Source organism: Balaenoptera borealis (assembly GCF_965194805.1).
Source record: "Balaenoptera borealis genome assembly, chromosome: 13".
Lineage (NCBI taxonomy): Eukaryota > Metazoa > Chordata > Mammalia > Artiodactyla > Balaenopteridae > Balaenoptera > Balaenoptera borealis.
The window spans coordinates 92,699,401-92,722,996 of NC_138870.1; the positions used below are offsets into that span (position 1 = coordinate 92,699,401).

At 48.7% G+C, this 23,596-nt stretch overlaps 2 protein-coding genes across 2 annotated transcripts in view; one reads left to right on the forward strand and one right to left on the reverse strand.

The window, feature by feature from the left end:
• LARGE1 (LARGE xylosyl- and glucuronyltransferase 1) overlaps positions 1-18,777 on the reverse strand; it is a 596,040-nt gene extending 577,263 nt beyond the window's left edge. The window contains exon 1 of the mRNA XM_082348930.1: positions 18,306-18,777. The gene's annotated coding sequence lies outside the window, so the exon portion shown is untranslated. The remainder of the gene's footprint in view (positions 1-18,305) is intronic.
• LOC309609652 (uncharacterized protein) lies at positions 1-23,203 on the forward strand (the record flags this gene model as incomplete). Its single annotated transcript, XM_082351355.1, has 5 exons — positions 1-220; positions 18,202-18,312; positions 18,443-18,910; positions 19,372-19,866; positions 20,708-23,203. 5 exons carry the CDS (start codon positions 1-3, stop codon positions 20,809-20,811), a joined length of 1,398 nt encoding a protein of 465 aa, XP_082207481.1. The 3' UTR covers positions 20,812-23,203.
• Positions 23,204-23,596: the final 393 nt, after the last annotated feature.

Consider the following 23,596-nt stretch of genomic DNA (forward strand, 5'->3'; position numbering starts at 1 on the left):
ATGGGAACCCAAGAACAGAATGTGCTGGGCCAGATGTCCACAGGGGACCCGTTTGCGCTCTTCCCCATCAGAAGTGAGCAGGGTAACAAATCCCCTCAGCTCTTCTGCAAGATGGCTGTGGACTCCTGCGTGCGGCATGGAGACACCAATAGTCCTTTCAGGCGTCCCCACGTCAATTACCACACTGAAATCCCGCCATGGAAAGACCACTTCTCGCGCTGTAACGCTTCCAAGCACCGCACTGCGCGAGGCTGCCATATAACAAAACTGATCCCAGAACTTCATGGCCCATCCGAGAGGCACAGACATATAAACCCACTCGATGGAGCCCAACTCTCAAAATACTCTATAAAGGGGTCAAATTCAGAAAAGGCAAAAAAAAAAAAAAAAAAAAAAAAAAGGTTACAAGCTCTCCTGTGTCAGATTTGGAGCTGGGTTTTATGGACATCAAAGCCTGCCGAGTGGCCTCTCGGGAGTGGAATAAAGAGGATTCCTTCTAACAAAGCGACGCCTCTCTGGCTTTGCAAAATTTGGTGTAACAACCCAATAAATACCAAATGGAGTTAGATATACGGTAGCTTTTAGCCCAGGATGCCGGAGGCAGGTGGCAGAGGAGGTAGGTTTGCCTGCAAACAGGATGGAGATCTGGGAGACAAGCGAACCCAGTTACAATGAACCAGGCCACCCAGAGTGAGAGCTCCACGCAGGCAGGGCCCTCGCCCTCCTCCCCACCGCAGAGCCCAGCACAGTGCCTGGCACACAGCAGATGACTGACAACTGCACGTTCACTGAAGGAGTGAACAAAGGACTGAAACAGAGGCAAGTGGCATCCATGACCCGCAGCCCCTAAAAACTCTGAACCAGTTGATGGGGAGAGAGCTAAGAGCTAGCCAACAAAGTGAGACTTCTGCAGAGCTTTGAGCATCTCAAAGAAAACATCTACACGTACATATACTCTGACAGCAACACATGACTGTGCTGTATGTAAAAGGCATTGAAGATGCCAAATCCTTTAAATGTCAGTGTGAGGGTTTTGAGGGTTGTTTTGGGTCTGTTTGTTTTGTCGCTTTTTTACTCACCACTGCAAGTTATTAGGAGCAGGCAAAAGAGAAGCATATTCTGAAAACATTCTTAGCCTCTGCCCCAGTGAACCTCTTCTGAATATCAAAATACAACTCATGAAAAGAAACCAATAAAGCTACTACACATTCCCATGCTCTCAGGAGTTGGGATTCAGGAGTTGGGACAGATATCTCAGGATTTACATCGAAATTGTACTGTGGAACAGCAGCGAGTGGCCAGCAAGTCAGGACGATGCAGCCACAGACTCTGAGGGGCCACAGCTCCACCCTCTGGGTGGTACTTCCCCTGCAAATCTTGCCAACTTGCAAGTTGCTCCAAGTTTCCACCGAACACACAGCCCAGGTCACACCACCCCAAAGGACTTCCAATTGAAAAACTGCACGGGGGGCTTCCCTGGTGGTCCAGCGGTTAAGACTCCACGCTTCCAATGCAGGCGGCGTGGGTTCAATCCCTGGTCGGGGAACTAAGATCCCACATGCCACGCGGCACGGCCAAAAGAGAAAGAAAAACCGCATAGAACATATCATGTATTAGATCCAAATGCTCCCTAGATACCATGTAGCGGGAATAAGAGACATGTAACATCCCATTGGGCATTCTGCCATCACCCAGGGGATATATTTTCTAGGGTGCTTTCTCTTATGATTGTGTTTGAACCTTAGGTTGAAGGTGGATCTTGTTTTCTGGAGGAGGAAAAATAAAGCTAGGAGAGTTATGAGTTGAATTGTGTTCCCCAAGAAAGACATGCTGAAGTTCTAATCTCCAGGACCTCAGAAGGTGACCATATTTGGAAATAGGGTCTTTACAGAGGATTCAAGTTAAAATGAGGTCACTGGACTGAGCCCTAACCCGTACGACTGGTGTCCTTATAAAAGGGAAATTTGGACACAGGGACACACACAGAGGGAAGACGATGTGAAGACACACAGTGAGAAGACGGCCATGTGACTGGAGTGATGTATCTCTAAGCCAAGGATCGTCAAGGACTGTCAGCCAACACCAGAAGTTAGAAGAGGCAAGAAACGATTCTCTCCCAGAGCCAAAGAGAGACCGTGGCCCTGCTGACACCTGAGACAGCTTGATTTTAGACTTCTAGCCTCCAGAACTGTAAAACATTCCACTTGTTTTAAGTGCCCCAGTTTGTGGCACTTTGTTACAGCAGCCATACGTAGCCAATATAGAGTAGGTAAGTGCCTTATCCAAGATGAGCTAGCAAACAACATTTTGCTTGGTCAAAACTTCTTGCTCCTGGGTCCTATACTCTCCGAGACTGGCACTTGCTTTCAATAAAGACAATCTCCAAATCAGTTACCACCGCCCACACTGGCCTATGAAGGAGTGACACTATGCGGATGGATTTTTCAAAAGCTCATCATCCTCCCAGGTAACACATGTGCACTTCAACCACGTCCTGTAGCAGCTTGCTTTCCAAACTCTTAAGTTTTGGTATTTCTGGATTGTAGGTAAGCAAAATTCAGTTGGGAGATTTTTGGGGTTTTGACATGAAAAGACTACCATTTGACAAGCTGCTACCTATTCCCCACTTCCTTTCAGCTGTGATATTCCACTACAAACATCGACAGACCAGACAATGAACACACAAGCCATATTAAAACAATAATTAACGCCGGGAAGAGAACAGTGACAACTGCTTAGCAGAGGAGAATAACGGACAGGTTTGTCATCTGAGGCGCTTAAAAAGGATGAGCCTTGGGTGTGAATGGAAAGCAATTTCTGATGCAACGGTGGCCCTTTAGTGACTTGGATCAAAGTGACTCATTAACCCCCCTCGCTTGCAAACTTTGTTCCCTAAGACACAGAAGCTAGGGTGACAAGATTCTCTTTCGCTCACACCAGCCCTGGCACAAAGAGAGCCCGGCAGAGCTCTCAGCCAGATCATCCACTGCTCCAGTGGAAACAGGAAGAATCCTGCCTTCAGGCAGCTGCCTACCCGACACTCCCCCAAAAGTCCTAAAACTCATTTCACAACCAGAGTGCACCCTTCGGGGATTCAGGAAAGTTGTTACTGCAGTAACAGCGGCAGCACTGAGCTTAAGGACGAGAATGGTCCAGATTCCCACTCCCCGATCCCAAGCATCTTTGACAAACGCACACCACCAGCGCTCATCTCTACACTGTCTTCTCTCTACTCCTACTGAAGGGAAAAGTATACCCAAACAGCAAACTGCATCAAACTTACCATCCCTGAAACCGCTGAGCTTGCATTTGCACAGCTGAACCTGTTACTAACTTGGGTTTTAAACAAGATATGGGTATTAATATTATTTTTCAAAATATAACCCATTCACAGAGTTAAAATAACAGATTTGTTACAGACTGAACCATACTGCCCCCCAAATTCATATGCTGAAGCCTTAACCCCCAGGACCTCAGAATGTGACTGTATTTGGAGAAAGGGTCTTTTAAGAGATGATTACTGTTGAATGAGGTCGTGAAGGTGGGCCCTAATCCAGTATGACTGGTGTAAGAAGAGGAGATTAGGACACAGATACGTACAGAGGAAAGACCATGTGAAGACACAGGGAGAAGACGGCCATCTGCAAACAAAAGAGAGAGGCCTCAGGACAAACAACGCTGCCAACAATTTCATCTGGGACTTCTAGCCTCTTGAAAGGTGAGAAAATAAATTTCTCTTGTTTAAGCCACCCCGTCCCTAGTACTTTGCTATGGCAGCCCTAGCAAACTAACACAGATGGAGTTCCATAATTTTTAATTTCTTTTTCTTAATCGCATAACTAATGGCTTTTTTAAAAAAAGAAATCACAAAATACATTAAGTCAGGGATTTTTGGCACTGCTTTAAGAGTCTTGAAATTACCAAAGCAGGCAACAGACGGTATCACTAATGTCATTTTGTCAATGGGCAGATGGGTATCATAAAGGTAAAAGTGTTGGCTGGTAGTGCATGGAAGGGAAGAAGCATACCCAGGAGAGTGAAAGGGTTTTAGAGAAGACACCGGTAGTCCATTTGATCTTCAAGGTCTTCAGGTTAATCTTCCTACTGAACATGCTGGGATTTTCTGTTTGCCCAGCTTCTCTTCAGGAAGCCCCCTTCTCCTCTCCTCAAGCAATTTGAATAGGACGGACCCCACCTCCCCTGATCAGGTTCAAGGATGTGACCTTGGCCTTTCCAACCAGATCATGACCGGGACTTTCACCAGATCTACTCGGAAAAAAATTCTCTCCTTCAGCTGTGATGGAGAGATGGGTAGGATGTAAGCCTGCGGCTCCTGAGGACCATCCCTGCCACCTCACAGGGACATTCTGCCTGAGAATGATGCCAGTACAGAAGAGAGCAGAGCCAAGAGACAAAGCAAGGACTTCAGGATGACATTTGAGGACCTGGATCCAGCACTACCTGAAGCTGCCCTTTTTTTTCCAGTTACTGAAGCAGATAAAGTCCATTTCTTTTTCTTTAATGTCAGTGTGAATCGGGTTTCTATCAGTTATGTCTGAAACAGTCCTTGCTGAGCCACTAAGGCACTCTGGTATACAAGATCACACGTCTAACTACATATATAAAAGTTTCAACAAAATTTAAACTATGCTTACATTTTATTGAAATTCCCTATAATTTCAAGGGTGCTTAATCAGGAGTGCAATGATGGAGCCTTAGGAGACACTGACGCCCCTGAAATTCTATGAAAAAATAATATTTTGGTGCAGAAGAGTCTGTGGCAGAAAACAACTTCAGAATTTCCACTCTGAACTTCAGTATCTTAGGGGGAAGTATAGTACAATTATCTTCAAGCTTTTTTTAATTCTGAAATTTGAAAACCTTGCCTATTTTTAGGCTGACGTCTAAAGTTTTCATCATAAACTGAATACCTTCTAAGAATAGAATTTCCAACATATTGTAAACATGAGCATTTTAAAATAAAACTTCCACATCATATTTTTTAAACAGAGTCTAACAATCTGATACCCATCATTCATTTTAAAAAGTTAAAAGCAAGTTATTTCTTAAGATCTGAAAATTTTATATCATTCCTTAGCATAAGAAAGGGACCCCACATGCCCTGTTTCTAGCACCAAGTTTAAACAAGTAAAAAAGAACGTGGAAAGGGTCAGCCTTGTAAAAGTGCCTTGATTAGAAGGTTCCCACACACCAATTTCATAGTTCTTTTGTTCAGTGCCCCTTAAGGTTTTTATACTCAGAGCAACGCACGTGTTGGGCAAGAGATGTGCTTTTATAAAATAGCGACAAATGACTGTGAAAAGGGGTGGTCTCAGTCCAATCAATTTCAAGAAAGGGTCCATATATGAGGTCGAAAATCTGGAACTTGATTCCCTTAAAACTATCCACACCTGCAATACTCCACAAAAGGCTTCTGTATCACCAGGGTTATGTATATTCCAGTGCTGAGACACCTGGGCTAGTGGATCATGGGTCAGAGATTAAGAGGAAATTATTCTGGAGATAGAACTGAGTTTCCGTCTCTGGCTTTATCATGTGGGCAAATAACCTCTGTGCACCTCAGTTTCCGCACCCATAAAATGAAACTGCAGCTCAGAGGGCTGTAGGATCAAAAAGCACCCTGCATGTCAAGCACATCTCAGAAGCACATAAGAAGCAACTGATCAATGGGAGCTATCTTTGTGACCACCCATTATTATTGTTACTGTTATTTTAAATACCGCTCATCACAACTTGCCAAGAGTCCTTTCCTATACCCTTCACTGGCTCTCATCCACCTTACCTGTTGGAGCCCAAATCCCAGTGAGAGTAGACAGCAAGGTGGACCAAAAGCTCCTGAAAAATGGCCCTGGGTGATTAGTGGGCAAGCGTTTGCCTTTACCTTCAGGGCTTCTGTGAACTTTCTGAGACCTCTGGACAAGGCTGAACAGAGAAAGTCGGTGTCCCCCCTCCTCATCCCTGGGAGCTGTTTCCTTATTTTACCAAGCACAGCCACCAGAAAGGGGAGAGGGAGAAACAGTGGAGAGGCTCTAAATGCAAACATCAATTACAACAGCTAACACGTATGGAGTGCTTTCTGTGTACCAGCTCCTGTCCCAAGCATTACACACACATTAACAGATTTAATGAGCTCAAAAATGCTGTGTCAACAGGAGTTATGGATAAACCCGAGCGGAACGAAAAGGAAAATGTCAAAAAGTACGAGCCAGAGAAAGCATCCTTTGGTGTGCATTAGGTCAGACCACCGCAGGAAAAGCGAAGGGCTTCCTGAACCAGGTAACCAGTGCCCATGCCAAGCGCAGGTTCATAAGGCACGGTACCTGGATCACACGAACCGTCTGATATGCCCAGGGTTCATCTATCACTCCTCCGTGATTCGCTAAGCAAACCTATTCATGCAGCACCAATGCCTGGCTTACAAGGGCAGTGTAATAAAAACCCAAATGGACCTCACAAATACCAGAGGCAATAATAAATATCCAACATAAACACGTGCTTATCCAGCAAAGAGTCTTTGGGCGCTGATGCTGAGCTTCTGCACAAATTCATCCAGTCCTCCCTAGCCACTCCCCGTCACTATTTGATAATTTCTCAATCAATAATAATTGCAATTCTGCAATGGGGTCTCTAGGAATGTGGAGTGGTATTAAGCCTAGTAAACAGGCACCACAGTCAAAGCCTCCATCAGTATCTAGGGATCAACACCGTGGCCAGAAAAAAGAAAACACTTGAGGATAAGGCCTTCAATCAAACACTTGAAGAAAGGATGTGTTTTAGATTGTCTGACGATGATTCCATCAGGGTTTAAAAAGCCTAAGAGGAGGGCTTCCCTGGTGGCACAGTGGTTAAGAATCCGCCTACCAGTGCAGGGGACACGGGTTCGAGCCCTGGTCCGGGAAGATCCCACGTGCCGTGGAGCAACTAAGCCCATGCTGTGCCACAACTACTGAGCCTGCGCTCTAGAGCCCACGAGCCAAAACTACTGGGCCCAGGTGCCTAGAGCCCGTGCTCTGCAACAAGAGAAGCCACCGCAATGAGAAGCCCGCGCACTGCGACGAAGAATAGCCCCCACTCTCAGCAACTAGAGAAAGCCCACGAGCAGCAACAAAGACCCAACGCAGCCAAAAATAACTGAATAAAATAAATTTGTAAAAAAAAAAAAAAGCCTAAGAGGAGAGGAACGAGGAGGCTGAAGATCTGAGAAAATGGAAAAAGCAGAGAAACGCAGCAAGGAAATAGCAGGAAAGGCAGCAAAGGCACCTCCTCCTGCGCCCCCTCCGCCCCCTCCTCCCCCTCCTCCCCCTCCTCTTCCTCCACCACCTCCTCCTCCTCCCCCTCCTCCGCCTCCCCCCTCCTCCCCCTCCCCCCCTCCTCCCCCTCCCCCTCCTTCTCCACCTCCTCCACCACCTGCACCACATTCCTTGAAGGCCTCAATGGGCCCCAGGGATGGCCCACAACCATCTGGTCATCAGCAAGGGGGCATGCATTCTTTAGATTCAGGAATACCCCTGCAGTACAGCATAATACTCAAGGTTCAACTAGAAAAGGTTACAATATGCCTGACAGCAAATTCAGTGCAATCCAAAATCACCACCACCACCACCCACCACTTACAGGGTAGACAGCATGGTCCAGGCAGACGGTAAAACACTGAAGATTCCCCAGAGCCATGAGATGCAGTCTTTACTGAAGGGCTCCCACAATCCGGGCAAGCCAGCCGTCTGGAAGCTCGGGAAACATGGTGCAGAAAAGCACAGCAGGAGAAGCCAGTCCAAGGACAGATACAGTTCAGCGCCCAGTATCAGGACAAGCTTGAAGGAAAGACCGCCTGAACTGTGTTTTGAAGGAAAAACAGAAGCATCCCAAGCAAATAAAGAGGGAAAGAGCTTATCAGCCAGAAGGAGAGGGAGGTGCACAGCTTGGCAGATTTGGGGGAAAATAAGCAGTAAAGAAGGAAAATAATGAGTTGGGGATTGGTGGGTGGTAATGTGGGGTTGGCAAGAGAAGATGAGGCTGCAGAGAGGCAGGGCCCAGTTCACAACAAGCTTTGTGTGTCCTGATACGAAAGATGGACGTTTTCCAGTGGCTGAGAGTGAGCCAGTGAGGGTAAGTACACAGAACATCCTAGAAAAGCCCTCGTTCTTTAAAGATTCAAAATAAAGACTCCCTATAAGGAATTGGACTATCCTATTTGAAAAATTCTGTTATCCAGAATGGCTTACTCCACATTTCTGAAAAGTGCGTACTGTAATCTCTCAGCAAGGCCCTCCTCGGGCAGAGACACACCACCAGTCACGGGAAGCATGGCCCAGCTTCACTTTTAAGGTGGATCCGGAGCCCACATGTCAGAGTTCCAATAATTTTGCTCTCGGCCCTCCACAGCTGCTTTAGGAACCACTCATGAGGAAAAGAAAAATATTCTACATTCTACCCCTTATTGGGTGTCATCCTAGACTAGGTAAAAAGGTTGTTCTATCACCCTGGGCTCATCTGAACAAACCCCCAATAAGAGAGGCTGCGGAGAGGACATTTTCAGCCCAGCCCCATCCCCACGCCCAGCCCAGCCAAGGGAGAAAGTGCCATTCTAAGAACTACTGCTACTGTCACAAGCAGTCTTTATTCCAGTGAGGCCGCTTTCCAGTGGGCAATGAAAACCATCTCGGACTTTAGTACCAGTGACTGGGATCAGAGGAAATCCCAAAGCTTCCCTCTGTTTCCATCCGCCTGTACCAGTTCTAGCTCAGTGGCCTTTAGAACTAACTTCATATCCGAACTAGTACAAAAGCCTGTTCAGCGACCTCCCAGCTATCTTCTCTCCCCACTCTAATCTGGCCCCGATACTGCCACTAGGTTCATCTTCCTAAAACAGAGCTTTGCGTACACCATCTTCCCGATCAAAAGTCGCCCTGCCTTCCAAAAGTCCACGGCCCCAATCTAGCTTGCCAACTTCATCTCCAGCTCCTCGCTAATGGAAACCCAAGCTGACTTACTTTATAACCCCAAAATTCATATTTGTGCATTCGTCAACCTACGCTGGCTGCTCTACCTCCCTTTAACTCTTCCATTCAAATCTTAATCATCCTGGGTCCAAGGACCCAAGGCAAATCCTACCTCCACTGCCTTTAAGCAGCTAAAGTAAACTCCCGCCTCTGATTTCCCATCAACTTTGGGTTCCAATAATCCACAACCATTCACCGCACTGCCACATCATTCCTATTGTTGCTCTGAACTGTTCACTTGAATCTTTTTTTTTTTTTTTAAAGATAGTAGTCATCTTTTTTCTTTTTTAAATTTATTTATTTATTTATTTATTTTTGGCTGTGTTGGGTCTTCGTTTCTGTGCGAGGGCTTTCTCTAGTTGTGGCAAGCGGGGGCCACTCTTCATTGCGGTGCGCGGGTCTCTCACTATCGCGGCCTCTCTTTGTTGCGGAGCACAGGCTCCAGACACGCAGGCTCAGTAGTTGTGGCTCACGGGCTCAGTTGCTCCGCGGCATGTGGGATCTTCCCAGACCAGGGCTCGAACCCGTGTCCCCTGCATTGGCAGGCAGATTCGCAACCACTGCGCCACCAGGGAAGCCCCTGAATCTTCTATTGTTGTTTAACTTCTCACACATGTTTTTTTCCCCAATCTCTCTAACTATGTTGCTTGAGGGCAAGGACAGAAGGCTTTCCATTTAATTGAATAAATGTTTATTGAAGGATTCCTAAGTGCTAGAAGTGTAGCCGGATGGGTGAACCCAGTCCCAGTGCTTTCAGGCACTTACACATAAGGAAAAGAAGAGGGAAAGTACACAGATATTGACAATGCCAAGTAGAAGGGAACAAGCAGGGCCTCTGGGGTGTTTTAGGTGATGCTTCCTCTCACTCTATCCTTCCAGCTCCTATTCACTGAGACCCAATCTAATACTTTCTCCTTCTTTGACTCCCTCAAGCGTAATGCTACCAAGACACAGTGCCCACTGCCCTGTCCACGTCTTTATTAGTATTTACCTCCCTCACCAAGACGAGGCTACTAGATGACGCAGGCAGGTGATTTCCTCACCTCCCTGTTCCTGATGTCAAGCCGTCACCTCTCAGAGCAGGAGTTTCATGAATGCTGGCTGATGAGTGAATGTTGGCTTAGTAGATGTTAACCAATGCCATCAAGGAGACAGAGTGTACAGGGCCTGTAGGCAGGAAGCAGACATTCTGACTAGAGGCCAGGTCGGCACAGAGACAGCAGACAGAGGAGTCAGAACAGCTGTGAGTCAAGTCCTGGCTCCACGCTCCACAGCTGTGTGACCTGGGCAAGCCTCAGCTTCCATATCTGGAAAATGGGAGAGTAAGACCACCCACCTTGTAGGGTTACCATAAAGATGAAATGACACAAAATGATCAAACAGAAGAGTGCCTGGCACAAAAGCAGAGCACGAAGAACGTGTGTGAGGAAAAGACTGAAGTCGAGTATGCTGGATGGAAGGGCAGGGAGCAGAGGACAGACACCCAGAAAGTAGGGGGTGTGAGAAGGCAGAGCCTTGGGCCACATAAGGTGGTCAGGAAGCAGGGGCTCTGGATCTGCCTCCCCTCTAGATAATTCTCTCGACCTCCCCAGGCTTAGTTTCCAGAGCTGTGAAATGAAGGTCGAGCGGGCTCAAGGGTCTCCTGCAGCCCCGGAGCTGTCTCAACATCACAGATCTGCCTTCCACTTATGGAGGAGGCATCCATAAGTACTTACAAAGCCCAGGTGGGAAGGATTCACACCAACAGAGAAGGGGGAGAAGACGCCAAGATGGCAGAGAGGAAAGTCCTTCCTACTGGATGAAAAGCACTCGAGTCCCCCCTGTCTTCTCGGGCCCACTTCGTCCTCTGAACGTGGGAGCCCTGGCCCGATCCACATCTAAGTCACTGCACATTCATCACCGGCGCCGGAAAGATCATCGCCCACAATCCATCCTAAGGTATTTAAGACGCTTTTCAAGGCGCCCTGACATGCACACACGAACAAGCGCTAGAGCCTGCTCACTCCTCCCAGGCCAGATAAGTCAAAATCCCTACAAACTCAGAGGAAAGGAAACACACGCCGCATTCCAGGATTGTACTTTCCTTGCCTTTTTACAAAGCCGTCAATGTCTGAACCACAACAATGAATCCCTAAGAGAATTCATTTCGCTGATCTGAAATGTCCTTCACATTTTTAAAATAACAGCTTTCGGGAGAGGTCTGAAGGAGTCCGAGGCTGTGAGTCTGCTGGTATCCACTCACCTCTCCCTCCCCATCACCCCCGGAGCTGGAAACACAACTCGGAACGCAAATCATTCTGTGTGGACACAACTGTTTATTCAGTGCAGACCTACTAAGCACCAGGCACCGTGCCTGGAAGTGAGAAAAGCCCCATCCTGCTTATCACTTGGGTTGCGCCTCTCTTGGCTCCCCAGACAAGCACAAAATACCATTCCCTTCCCGGATGAGAGCTGACATCAGTCGAGGAGGCTGGTACACAAACAGTGTTGGCAGATTAGGGACCTACGCAAATGTTCTGGAAACAAAAGCGGGGAGGGGATGGTTCCCAGTTAGCCACAAAAATGTTAACCTTAATAATAACAAACATGTGTTTAATGCATCAAGGCAGTCTCTAATCACAGAATAACACTAAAGAGTCCACATGATTGGCTACTGATTTTAAATTAAAAAGAAAAAAGAAAAAAGAGGAAGAATGAAATCCCCGCATGCCTGTGTTCTGCTGTAAATTCCCCTAAGTTCTAATGCTACCGTGGAGAGCTGGAAAGATTAGGAAGTCCTTTCTTCCCAATTGGCCTGGGTATGTCAAAAAAGGACTCTGTTAAGAGCAAGCCTTGCCCAGTAGCCAAGGCTCCATCTCCATGTGCGTTTGCTGCGCGTCCAAAACACAGCCCCATAATGCGACGAAAGAGGCTAAAATCATGGGTGAGGCTGCACTTCCCATTCTAGCCCCAGTCTGTGATTATCTACCACTCCAGATTACCCAAAATTACCTCTGGAGCCTTAAACGCCTTACATTTTCTTTCATTCCTAGAACCAATTCTTTTTTGGAAACTTTCACAAGGGATGAAGGAACAAAAAAACCAAAAGCCCTAGATATTTCGTGAGCGAGCACAATTTCGAGGGTTTTTTCTGTAAATATCTCATGCATATTGCCGCTACCATATACTTAGGCGGAACAAAATTAATTCCATGTCTGTGAAACTAGGAAAACTCAGAATCCTGGAAACGCTTACCTGATTTCCTTTTTAAGCCACTTCTGTTCCTGATATATCCTTAGAGGCAGAATATGAGGGTGATTGAGGAACTCATGCAGGTAGTAGTTATGACTGCAATCTCCAGGATGAACAGTTTAAACCAGAAACCTGCCCCCAGTAAGTAAGTGAGCAAAGTAACACCATGTGGTCTGTCAGTGGTTACAAAGTTTATGTAACTACTGTCCTTCTTTCCGTAACACAGTTCAATATTAGGCTCCTTGGCAGGTGAACCTGGTGAGTTATTTGTTAAAACACGGAAAAGTTTATATTTGAAAAACCCTTGGTTTTCTGTAACAGGTAAGGCTCCCAAAGCATCCATCATGATTGCGTTAATCAAATAACCTGAAATACAATTAAGGGACTAGCTAATAAAAAGATGCTTGCTATGAATCCTTTTTGTAAAATAAAAATCCTTTTGTACCCCAAACAATTACTTCTCTTAAATTATTTGCTTTTAAAATAAGATTTATAAGCCAACTTCTCCTAAAATAGGGCATTCTTACACTTAGCTTCAATTATGGAATAAACAGTTGAAGAGTGAAAAACAAACTCTCCCAATTCTCTAAAACAGGGCATTCCTATGCTTAGCTTCAACGTTGAAATAATAATGTCACAAACCTTATATTTATAATTGTACTTAACTTCAAATCTCCTCTTTCCAATAAGCACTGCCCTCTCCACCCAGGACAGTATCAGTGCCAGAATGGTGAGGAAACTTCTCTCTAGCAACACAAATTTGGTGGCATAAAATTAAGTCTGTTTGCAATTTTCCTGACTTGTACTTCTACACAATTGCTTTTCTGAATCTGTTTTTCTTCCCAACATCCCTCCCTTCACACTCACCCCCCAGCTCCCCCTAACGAGGTAACCTCCCTGGCAAAATGAGAAGATTCCCCTTTCCCTGTTAGAGCCCAGGCTTTGCAGAATCCCACAGGCTCAACTCAGCTTTCATTGACTTAATTTGGAAACAATTAAAATTTTCAGCACTGCTTTTTATCACAAAGCACATCATCCTCAAGCAGTTCTCAAAGAGTAGGTAACATTCCCAAACCCATTGGTTTCCATAATACATAAGAAGTTAGCAAGCAGGCCCAGCTGTTTATGAATGGCCTAATGTATCAAAGAAGTTCTAATGCAGTCTACAAGTCTACGGAATCTACAACCAACACAGAAAAGACTTTGTGGTTCTTCTCTTCAGCACTACATACTTGTAGTGTTTGATATTTCAAGGCAGAGTACACCTTGGAACTGGTCAGGCCTCTTCCCATTTCAGAGCTGGAAAGCTAGAAAACCTAAATAGTCTGAGCTTTGCCACTAACTTAGGCAAGCCCTTTCTCTGAGCCTCTACGTTCCTAGTTAAAAGACGAAAAACTCACTGAAGCTTGGAGACAGCACCTGAAGCCCAGAGAGGTCAAGACGTATTCTAAGGTCACACAGCAAGTTAGCATAGGATGATGCAAGATGAGAACCCAGATCTCCAGATTTTACTTATACCACCCTGCCTACCAGTCAACTCAGGGAAGAATGACAGAGACAAAACAAACACATACATACACACACACACACACACATACACACACACTGGGGTTCTTCTACCTCCACTGTCCTCCTGGCTCCTGTTTCAGAAAAACGAAATATATTTGACCCTGGGGATAGCTCCAACAACTGCAGTTTTCCATTCTCTCTAATATCCTCTGGCCATTACATCGTTGCATCTCTTCCTTACTTCACAGTTTCCTCATTCCACAAAACACACACATAGGCAGGCCCACACCCATCCTCAGAACTATAAATCTCTTCCTTTTCCAACAGCAAAGAAAGTTGAGGCCAGAACTGAGATGATTCAAACACAAGAACCTTGTTCAAATGTTAACTGCAGCCGTAACTCTACCCAGAAGTAAATATGACAAAATGGAATACACTCTCACAGGGAAAAGTTTGTGTTCCTCCGCCACTCTATCATTTGTCAAGTAACTTTGTCATTTCTCCCACTGCTGCATAATCACGTAATGAAAGCCCCAGATGTAATTCACACACACAAGAAGGCAGACTTAGGGTTGATAAAGGACCCTTTATCTGCGTTGCTAATAGTTTTTTAAAGAACAGGCAAAATGCTATATGTAGAAGGATAAAGGACGAAAAAGAAAATGTCCTTTTCTGTTTGTAACAACAATGTGGGATAATCAACTGGTACTCTTGGACTTTATCCAGCCACCATTCTTGCCACGGCTTGAATACACAGAGCATGAAACTAGGAATCCTATTAAATTATTTCCCTGCTAACACCAAGCTTTCCTCTTCCAGAACATCCCATCTTCCAGCCACACCACTGACTGTTCTCCATTCACACTACATATTTTAAGGTTTCCATGCTGTTCTTTCTGCATGGGGTTCCCTCCTGTTCTACTATCCCGGCAAACTCAAGGTTTTACTTTGAACAAACCTGTACGTGAGCAGTTCATAGCAATGGTTCAACGTCTGCCTGCCCCCAAAAGACTATAAACTAATTGTGGACCCTCTGCAGCCTCTACACAGAGTATGGCGTCTGTCACATAATAGACATTCAGTTGTTACTTGCTAAGTTAAAAGGAGAAAAGTCTCTCAGAATGTCAATGTGGTCAGGGAGGAACAGAGGACCTGAGTACCTCTCAATGTCAAATGCTCTGGAGCAGAACCGCAAAGCCTCATCAACACTAGCAGATCCCGTGAAGTGGCTGTATCGCCAAGGGGTGTCAGTGGCAGGGTGCCTGGAGTTCTCAGTCCCCTGGGTCTTACAGCCCTGGCCCCATGTGCTCCCCACTCTCTGAGAATCTCTGGCTGCAAAGACACCTTCACCTTATTCATGGACCCTAAGGAAGGTCAGGATCCTGTGTCACTTTCTTCCTCGACCTCTGCCATGTGGCTTCCTTGAAATTCACAAGACTTCATTCACGCCTTAAGATCACAGTATATATATTCCCCATGACCAGTTTTCACTAGCTGATGCTCAATGGAAAATTTAATAGTATTTTCCTGTTCCAATCTCTAACCCCTTGGCTATACTGCACCTATGAGAATCAATCTACAAAGCCTTCGATAGCTGAAATGAAGCTGTATGCTGACCACTTCCCTATGCCACGACAAAAGGTCTCCTCAAACTACCTAAATACGCACTATGCATATGAGTAAAGGATCACAAGTGCAGAGTCTACCAGACTCCAGACTTCTAGGAAATGTCATACCTCATGCAGGTTCACAGATCCAAAGGCTGAGTCTACCTCTATATGCTGCACTGGGGCTTTAAGAATCCAGGAAGTCCTAAACCTTGGCGACATCTGCCTCTCTTCGTGCCAGTATTCTGAGTTGGGTAGTCTCCTCTTAGACTCTTTCTCCGACCTTTCCTGTCTGCCCACCTCTGGAGTCAGCTTTGATAAGACTTGGCCACGGTGGGTAAGCCTGGGCCACGCGGCTTTGTTCTTCAGCGGAAATAGAATTATCTTCAATTTCTGCTGGAAGACACCTAGACACTAATGATTTAATACCATTGAAAGTGCAGAGAGAGCATCTGAGATGAAAGTGCAACCACACTGCCAAATGTTACATCTGTATAAATACAAGGTATGTACTTTTAAGGGGATAACTGTGAGAAATTTTAAGTTTAATGGAGTCAGTTCTAGACTCCATCTAGAACGGAGGTAGCATGACTTTATGAAGATGGCAGATGTGCAGCCCAAAAACCAAAAGGGGGAGTTTTGATTACAAACCCCCAGGGAACTTAGAGTTAGCACGGTCTAATGCCCAAAGGATGGAGTTTGCAGAGGTTCTGTCTCCCCAAAATTTATAGCCCTCACTTACTTAGAGATTATCACTGAGTCTGCTCAGAGTCTCACATAATACTTTGCAGTTAACCTGTTCTGAGCTGCCCAAATGACACTTTAGATGTAAGCAGGCCCATTGCTTAAGCATTCGGAATCCACTCATTAGTGCAAGCAGGCATTGGGTACAAAAAAGTTAGGTTCCTGAGCCTTCAAGATAAACCACAGCCTTTTGTAACATAGGTTCATCAGTGCTGGAATAGAAAACTAGTCCCCCCTAGTGTCCTGCCACTGTAGGTGGCTGAAGGATGGAGACACTCCTGCATCAACTTTCAAGCACAGCTCAGGAACCCAGAACCACAGGAAACCTTCACCTCCTTCCCAAGAGGTGGAAGCACTCCTGGGACCTAGGATGAGATGGAAAAAACCTTTCATTTCATTCCCAAGGCCCTTCTAGTTATGTTTTAAAAGGCAAAGGAATCTGCATTATCCCACGCCAAAAAGTTAACCCCCAACCCGGCACACTTCATTCAGTGAAGCCAGAGGGCCTATACTTGTCAGCAACTTCCACCCACTCCAGAGCGATACCATCTTTTCTTTAAAAACCTCTCTATACCACTAGGGAGACTGGTTTCCTTTCCCAGCCATTCTCGAAAACCCACTAAGATCTAAATCTTAACGATTTTGCCTCTCTGTTCCAATTAGTTCTCTTCCCAGTTTGGAATTAACAGGGCCAGGCTCGATAAATGTGTGTTCCCTCAAGCAATTTTCACTGAAGTGTACTCCTGAAAAATAAAGGTACACTAAGAGATGTGTAAAACCTTCAAGCCAGTGGTTTTTTTTTTTTGTTAACCCCCAGTGAGGACCCACCATGCCCGTGAGTAATTCATTCATGTCACCCTTTTGTGAGACATGAGAAACCTCCACGTGTTCCTTTCCTAATTTAGAAGCTTCCCTTATCTTAAGTCTACCAAAGCTGACTCCTGAGGTGGTAAGGCAGGAGAGGTGAGGAGGAAAATTAACCTGAAGTGACTGCATGCTGGCAGGGAGTTAATAAGCACTTTGGGTTTCCACCAGTGCCAGAGAGGGATGGCACCTGCATTTAGGGAAGGGGAACGTCCACCTGCCACCCTTTCCCCATCCCCACCCCCAGCCCATGAACGAAGCAGAAGCCTGAGCCCTCTCTTGCGGCACTTACATAAGACCCTATAAAACTTCCTGTGACATTCACGCAAAGTGTAAGCTGCTATTTTGCTCCCTTGGGAGATCATTTTAATGGACTGAGTAACAAAATTCACAGATTCAGAATTCAGCAAAAACCTGCTCAACCGAGGTACATCAGCTCAGGGACGAAAAAAATCCATCCCCGTTAAACAGGGTCACCCGGGGGGATGGTTCAGTGCAGGAGAGACAATCTGTTCCCTCCTAAGTGACCCATTTAAAATCAGATCGTTCCAGAGAAAGCTCACGGGTTTAATAAATTTCAAACGGGCAAGGGGAGGCTTGCAGGACTGAGGTTCCTTAAGAGTAAAATTTTAAAGACAGTAATAAGGCATTGAGCAAAATAACTTAGGGGTGCACAAACTTTGGAGTCAGTCACTCCACCCTTCAGAAACAAGGACTTTCACAAGACTGTCTGGATCGCTACCAGTGACCACTCATCACAAGCAGCTTTGTCCAGTAGGACCGACACTGGTTGGGTTTCCTCTCTACTGCTATCGCTGCCAGCCAACCGCTCTGCCCAATAGAGGGACTCACAAGCTGTGGCTCTCACCCCAAATCAGCCTCGACTCTGCAACAAGGAGCAAAGAAAAGTTCTTCACAGCATCACGCCAGGAAAGGCAGGTGGGGACTGCCCAAAGGGACAGCTCTAAACATAGCAGGTTCCCCCAAAGCACAGGTGCTCACAGCCAACAAGCGGCCGGGGAGGGAGGGTCGACATCGCCTCCTGGTGTTAGCGGGAAACTCCTCCTTGCTCTCTCAGTTAGCAGCCCGCGAGCCTAAGGAGCAGGGCAGGCCCTGGGACGCGTCCTGGGGGACATCAGAAACTCCGCGACTTCTACCTCCAGCCTCTCCAGGGCTCCGGGCCCAGGCGGCAGAAGCCGTGCCCTCACTCCCTCCCTCTTCGCCAGCATCCCGAGTACAGGGGGTACCAGCCACAGGTTCGGAGAACTTGTCCGGCACCGCTCACCAGGGCGCCCCCGCGGCGGCTCTCTCGCACCGCCGGGGCTCCTACCTTGGCCGTGACTGCCGCCAGGCAGAGGGAGACCGCGGAAGAGCTGGGTGGCGCGGCGGCGCTGCCACCTACGAGGCGCAGGGGTTCCGGGTCGGGGTCCCAGCAGGCGCTGCCCTAGTCCGAGAGGCGGTGACAAGCGCAGACTTCGGGGCGGCCCCCGCCTCCAAACGCGACGGGAAGGGTCCGGGCCGCCGGAGCTGAGCACAGTCCTGTCTTCCTCTCCCTCCGGCACTGCTGCCTGGAGCTGCTCCCTGCCCCGGGGACTCTACGGAGCCGGGGGCGCCCCGCATGGGCAGGGGCCTGGGTTCGCCTCGGTCTGAGTCCGGGGAGGGGGCGCTGGGAGAGACGCCGGGCGGCCGCCGGGGCCGGCTCCACCTCCCGCGCTCCCCGCCGCTTCGCCCCTTCAGGGCAGGGCCTGCCCGCTCCCAGCCCGGCTGGCCGAGCGCGGCCGCGCCCCCAGCTTCGGGCGCCCGGGCTCCCGCGCGGCGGCGGGGCAGCGGCAGTCCGGCCCGGCCGAGCACAGAGCGCGGAGGCGGCGAGGGGGTCTGCAGGCGGCCTCGGCGACCCCTCCCCCCGGGCCTGCGCCGCCCGCCCGCGGCTCCGCGGTAAGGAAGCGCTGGAGAGGGCCTCGCCCCGGCCTGGGGCGCGGGGCCGGGGGCGCGGGGCCGGGGAAGGCGCCCCGGGAAGGTCACCGGAGCGGAGGCGGGGCGCAGCGCGGTGCGTGCAGGGAACCGAGGAGGGCGGCCCCGGTGCCGCCGGGGGCGCTCGCCGGCCTCGGCTGCCGCCGCCTCCGAAACGCGCCGGCTTCCCCGAGCGCCAGGCACTCGGAGCCGGGCGGCCGCTGCAGCCGCCGCCGGCAGCCGGGCGCCACTGGCCGGAGCCGGCAAGCGATCCCCGCCTCCCGCGCCCGGCCAGGCGGGGGCCGCCGCGCGGGGGGCGGCGGGGGGACGGGCGGGCGGGCGAGCTCTGGGGTCCGGGGTTCGGGCTGGCCGCGCCGCCGCGTGCCCAAAGCGCCGGGCTCGCTCAGCAGCTGCAGTGACTGTGTGTCTGTGTCATGTCTGTGCAGCTGGGGGGGACCGCGAGCCCGGGCCGGGCTCCGAGCGGGGGCGGGGCCGGCGCCCACCTCGGCGCCCGCCCCCACCCCGTGACGGCGCGGCTGGCCAATGGCAGGAGCCTCAGCCGCGCGGACCGAGAGGCCGCCCCCGCCTAGGCCCCGCCCCCGGCGAGGCTCCTCCTTTCTACTTTTTCAGCTCGCTCACACGCAGGCGGAAGCAACACCCGGAGCCGGGATTCTGGCCGGGGTCGGGACGAAAGCGTGCAAGCTGGGAGCTCCCCGCCCTTCTCCCCCCACCCCGGCCGCTCCCGGCCGCCTCGGGCTTGGCGAGCCTCGCGGAAAGAGGGGGAAGGGAAGCGGGACGGGTCCGCAGCTGCTGCCGTAGAGACTCTTGCAGGCTCGCAAGGCCGTGCAGACTGCCCACTCTTCCTTGTACAAAACAGCCGTCGTGGGAAGTAGGAAGTTTCCCCGCCTCCACTTCTACTCGGGTCGCCGCTTCTCTCGAAGGTGGGCAGAGTATGGGACAGGCTGAGGCTGCCAGAAGCCACGTTGAAGGGCTTTGACAGCATCATTTGGGGCCACGTATTCAAGAATCCGGTCCAAGGCTTCTTATTCTTCGGGGAAACTGCATTTTTTGGCCCCCCCCCCGCCCCCAACACACACACCCCAGGCACGCACAGCACGCCCCCTCCCTGTTACGATTTCATTCTTTCTCTTTCCCTCCCGGCACAAGAACCCTGACCTCAATATCCCATTGAATGGACTTCCAGCCTCCCAATTCTAAAGACGAGGGTGGGGCGCCGAGAGTCCCCTATAGGTGGGAGTGAGTGAAATTGGCTGGGCAAAGGGGCAGGGGGTGTGAGAGTGGCTGGAAGGAGGAGGCCTGGAGAGAAAACCCAGAGGAGGAGAAAGCAGAGGCAGGGAGAGAAGGAGGACGCAGAGGGATGGACAACTCTGGGAGACCGGAGCTCCGGCGCGTAATCCAGCTCCCGGGATTTTGGTCAGCTCGGTCCCAGGGCTTCTGGGGTCCCCTTCCCCCCGGGCCCCCACCTCTCCCCAGCCGGGCGGGCCGCCGGCTTTCTTAGCCCTTGGTCTCAGAGGAGGCAGCGGGAAGCCCACCCTAGCGCTTGGAAGGAGCAGGGGAAGGATGCAAAAAGAGAAAGTGCAAGGGTGGTGAAGCGAGGGGGTGCGTAAGAAAAGGACGCCGAGCTCGGGCTGCCGCGCTGACCCAAGTGCTTCGGAGGCTCGTCCCTCGCTCCCCTCCGGACCTGGCTCCTGCCTAAATAACCCGGCTCACGGCCTTTAGCTTGACCCAGCCGGGTTCCTTCCCCCATCCGCTCTCTTCCAGCCCCTTTAAGCAACGACTCCCCAACCCACCCCCCCACCCCCCAACTACCCCACCACCACCACCACCATCCGCTCTTCCCCGGCTCTGGAGCGCTGTTTACCTAATCTCAGTGGCACACCGAGCCGAGGAGAACGCCAAAAGAGGGTAGCGTTTGCACAACAGCGTCCCCGGCGAAGAAGTAAAAAACGTTTGCATTGGAGCTTCGGGATAAGTTAACTGCGAAGCTGGGGTCCTGCTGTCCTATCTCGGCGGGGATGAGGCTTGCCCTGCACGTTTGCAGGGACAGGAGATCTTATCTGGTTTTGATGCCATTCCCGTGTCGGAGAAGAGCGTTATGTGATAAAATATTATCTAATATCCTAGAGACCATTAAAGTGTCAAAGTATAATGCCAAGCTTTTTAGCTCCAAAGCTGCTCCTTTCTTCCTGTGGCGTGCAGCTCTGTTCTAGAACGCGCTGAAAACAAGGGGATCATTTTTATTTTTTGCGGCCGACTGTCCTTGCTTCCAACTCTATTCCTCCTCCCCTACTCCAACCCCTGCCCCGGAACTGGGTAAAGTTAAGGCAAGAATTTGGGCTTTCTTTTTATTCATTGCTTTGCTTCACTTCATTAGTGGTGTAAAATACATTATTACAATACATTTACATATTAATAAGGCTCTGACTGAGGAAGGAGACCTGAAATTTACAAGCAAAGGAGAAAATAATGGAATAACATCAGAAATTAAAAGATAAGCATGTGGAAACTGAACATCTCCATTATAATTCCCGAAGTGTAGTGCATTCTCGACGTTGGATTTTAGAAAGAAAAATATGCCCATGGTCGGGGAGGGAACAATAGTCACCCTGGTCAGCAAGGTACATTGAAGATATATTCATTATTCAGGAATTTCACAAAAATTACTTGCATCAGTCAATAAGCACCTTAAAGGTGTAAAAGCTCCGTTCTATCAATTCAGTGTTGCAGTGTTCCAAAGTCAGTGGAATATCTCATGCTGTAAAAGACAGGAATGTTGCCAATTATTCCACAAACGGAACCTTTCTGTTAGTTAATATCACGTCAAGCCCCACCAGCAGAAGATTTTATCTATATCTCCAAAAGTAGGATGTACTTGCCTATGAATTATAGCCCTTTGACACAAACCGGATATAAATGTCTTCAAAGGATTTCAGCTATGACATAATATAGTATGAGGAATGCAGAATAAAATATGTAAGGTGATATATCTGTTATTTCTAAGGAATCTGCACTGCTTTTGCTAAGAACTGAGAAGTGAAACAATATTGAGCCCTCTGAACCAACTGTTATCTATCTCCACACTTGTCACGGGAGAGATTCAGAAAGGTCTCTTTTTAAAAATCAGGGTCAAGGAGACCTAATCGTAAGAAACCTGTCTCAAAACAGTCACTAGGGGGCCCTAGAAGCATCTCAAAGAGGAAGAAGGAAAACCTGCTCTCACCTCCGTTTTTCCAAGTCTCATTTTCTGGGTACTAATGAAACTGGAATCTAAAAACAAGTTAAGAGCATGGTGCAAAGTTTGGAGGCAAATCGGGCATTAAGCCTTAAAAGACCAGAGTCCCATTTTGACTCATGAGTCAAGAGTTTAGTCGCCCCACCCTTCTCGCTTCCAAGATATACAACAGAAAAAGGAATATTGCATTAATTGAGATGAAAGTGGCCAGATACTGTCACCATCTTTAAGTCAACCCAATTATTTTTACTATTCCAAATAGAACCTCCCTTCTAAGATTTTAGGGCTGTTTTCTGAATGTTTTGAATGTTCTTCAAGTGCTAGGTAGCAAGATGAACGCATCCTCACAGGGGTGACATGAAAAGTTTTTAAGCAACCTATGCAGCAGGGTATCCACCAAACAACTTATGGGAAGTAAGCCAACCATAGGGGCACTAGCAATAGACCAGAGTCCTGGAAGTGAAGCAGGAGATAGATGGGCCCCAGGCTGAGCGGCTGGAATCTGTCCCCTGTGGACAGATACTCCAAGATAAAGATGATGGCAGGAGCAAGGAGGAGCTGAGTCCTGCTTGGATAAAAGATAAAGAGACCACATATTTCTCATTCTTGAGGTCAAGGAGACCTCCCTGACTACACATGCGCAGAAAGTCTCCTTGGGGGTCCAAAGGCAGAGGGTGTCACCCCATAATGGGTATTGTCAACCTTCCCATAGGCCTCTGCACTAGAATCCATCTTGGCTAAAAGATGTGCATGCATGTCAGAGAGGAACCTAGGACAGGTCAGGTGTGGAAAAAGAAGTGAGATAATTGGCCAAAGGCAAACAAAGACCCAGAAGAACTGCTCTATATAAGTGATTTGATCACCTCTCTGGGGCTCTCCGCCTCATTAGAGAAGATGCCCACACCCTTTTCTCTCCGGCTGTGTATCTCTGCCTTGCTTCTGCCTTAAATAAACTGTTTCTCTGTGTGCTCTCCCACTTATTGTGCTGTGTCTCAAATAATAAACTTTGTACCTGTTTTTACAGTTTTTGCCTCCTTTAGATATTCTTGCTTTCAAACGGGGCAAGAGCCAGGGGAACTTTGCTTCTAGCCTCTAGCCCTTCCTTGCTGGTCTAGTGGCTAGGATTCCTGGTTTTCACCCAGGCTACCCAGGTTCAATTTCTGGGCAGGGAACTAAGATCTTGCTGCAAGCCTCCACTCACTGCTGTCTCCTCAAGATCAGAAGCACCTGGTAGGCCAGGTATTAAATCTTTAGTGTAGGTTCTGGTGAGAAGGTGGAGGTGGGAGGACAGGGTTGGGGGGGGGGATTCCTTGGGGAGGGCAGTGGCAGCTGGGGTGACAGGCAGGGTAGAGCTGGAATGGTGGGGTGGGGGAGGGGACACTTAACAGCCAATATGGAAGGATTTCAATATTTTAACA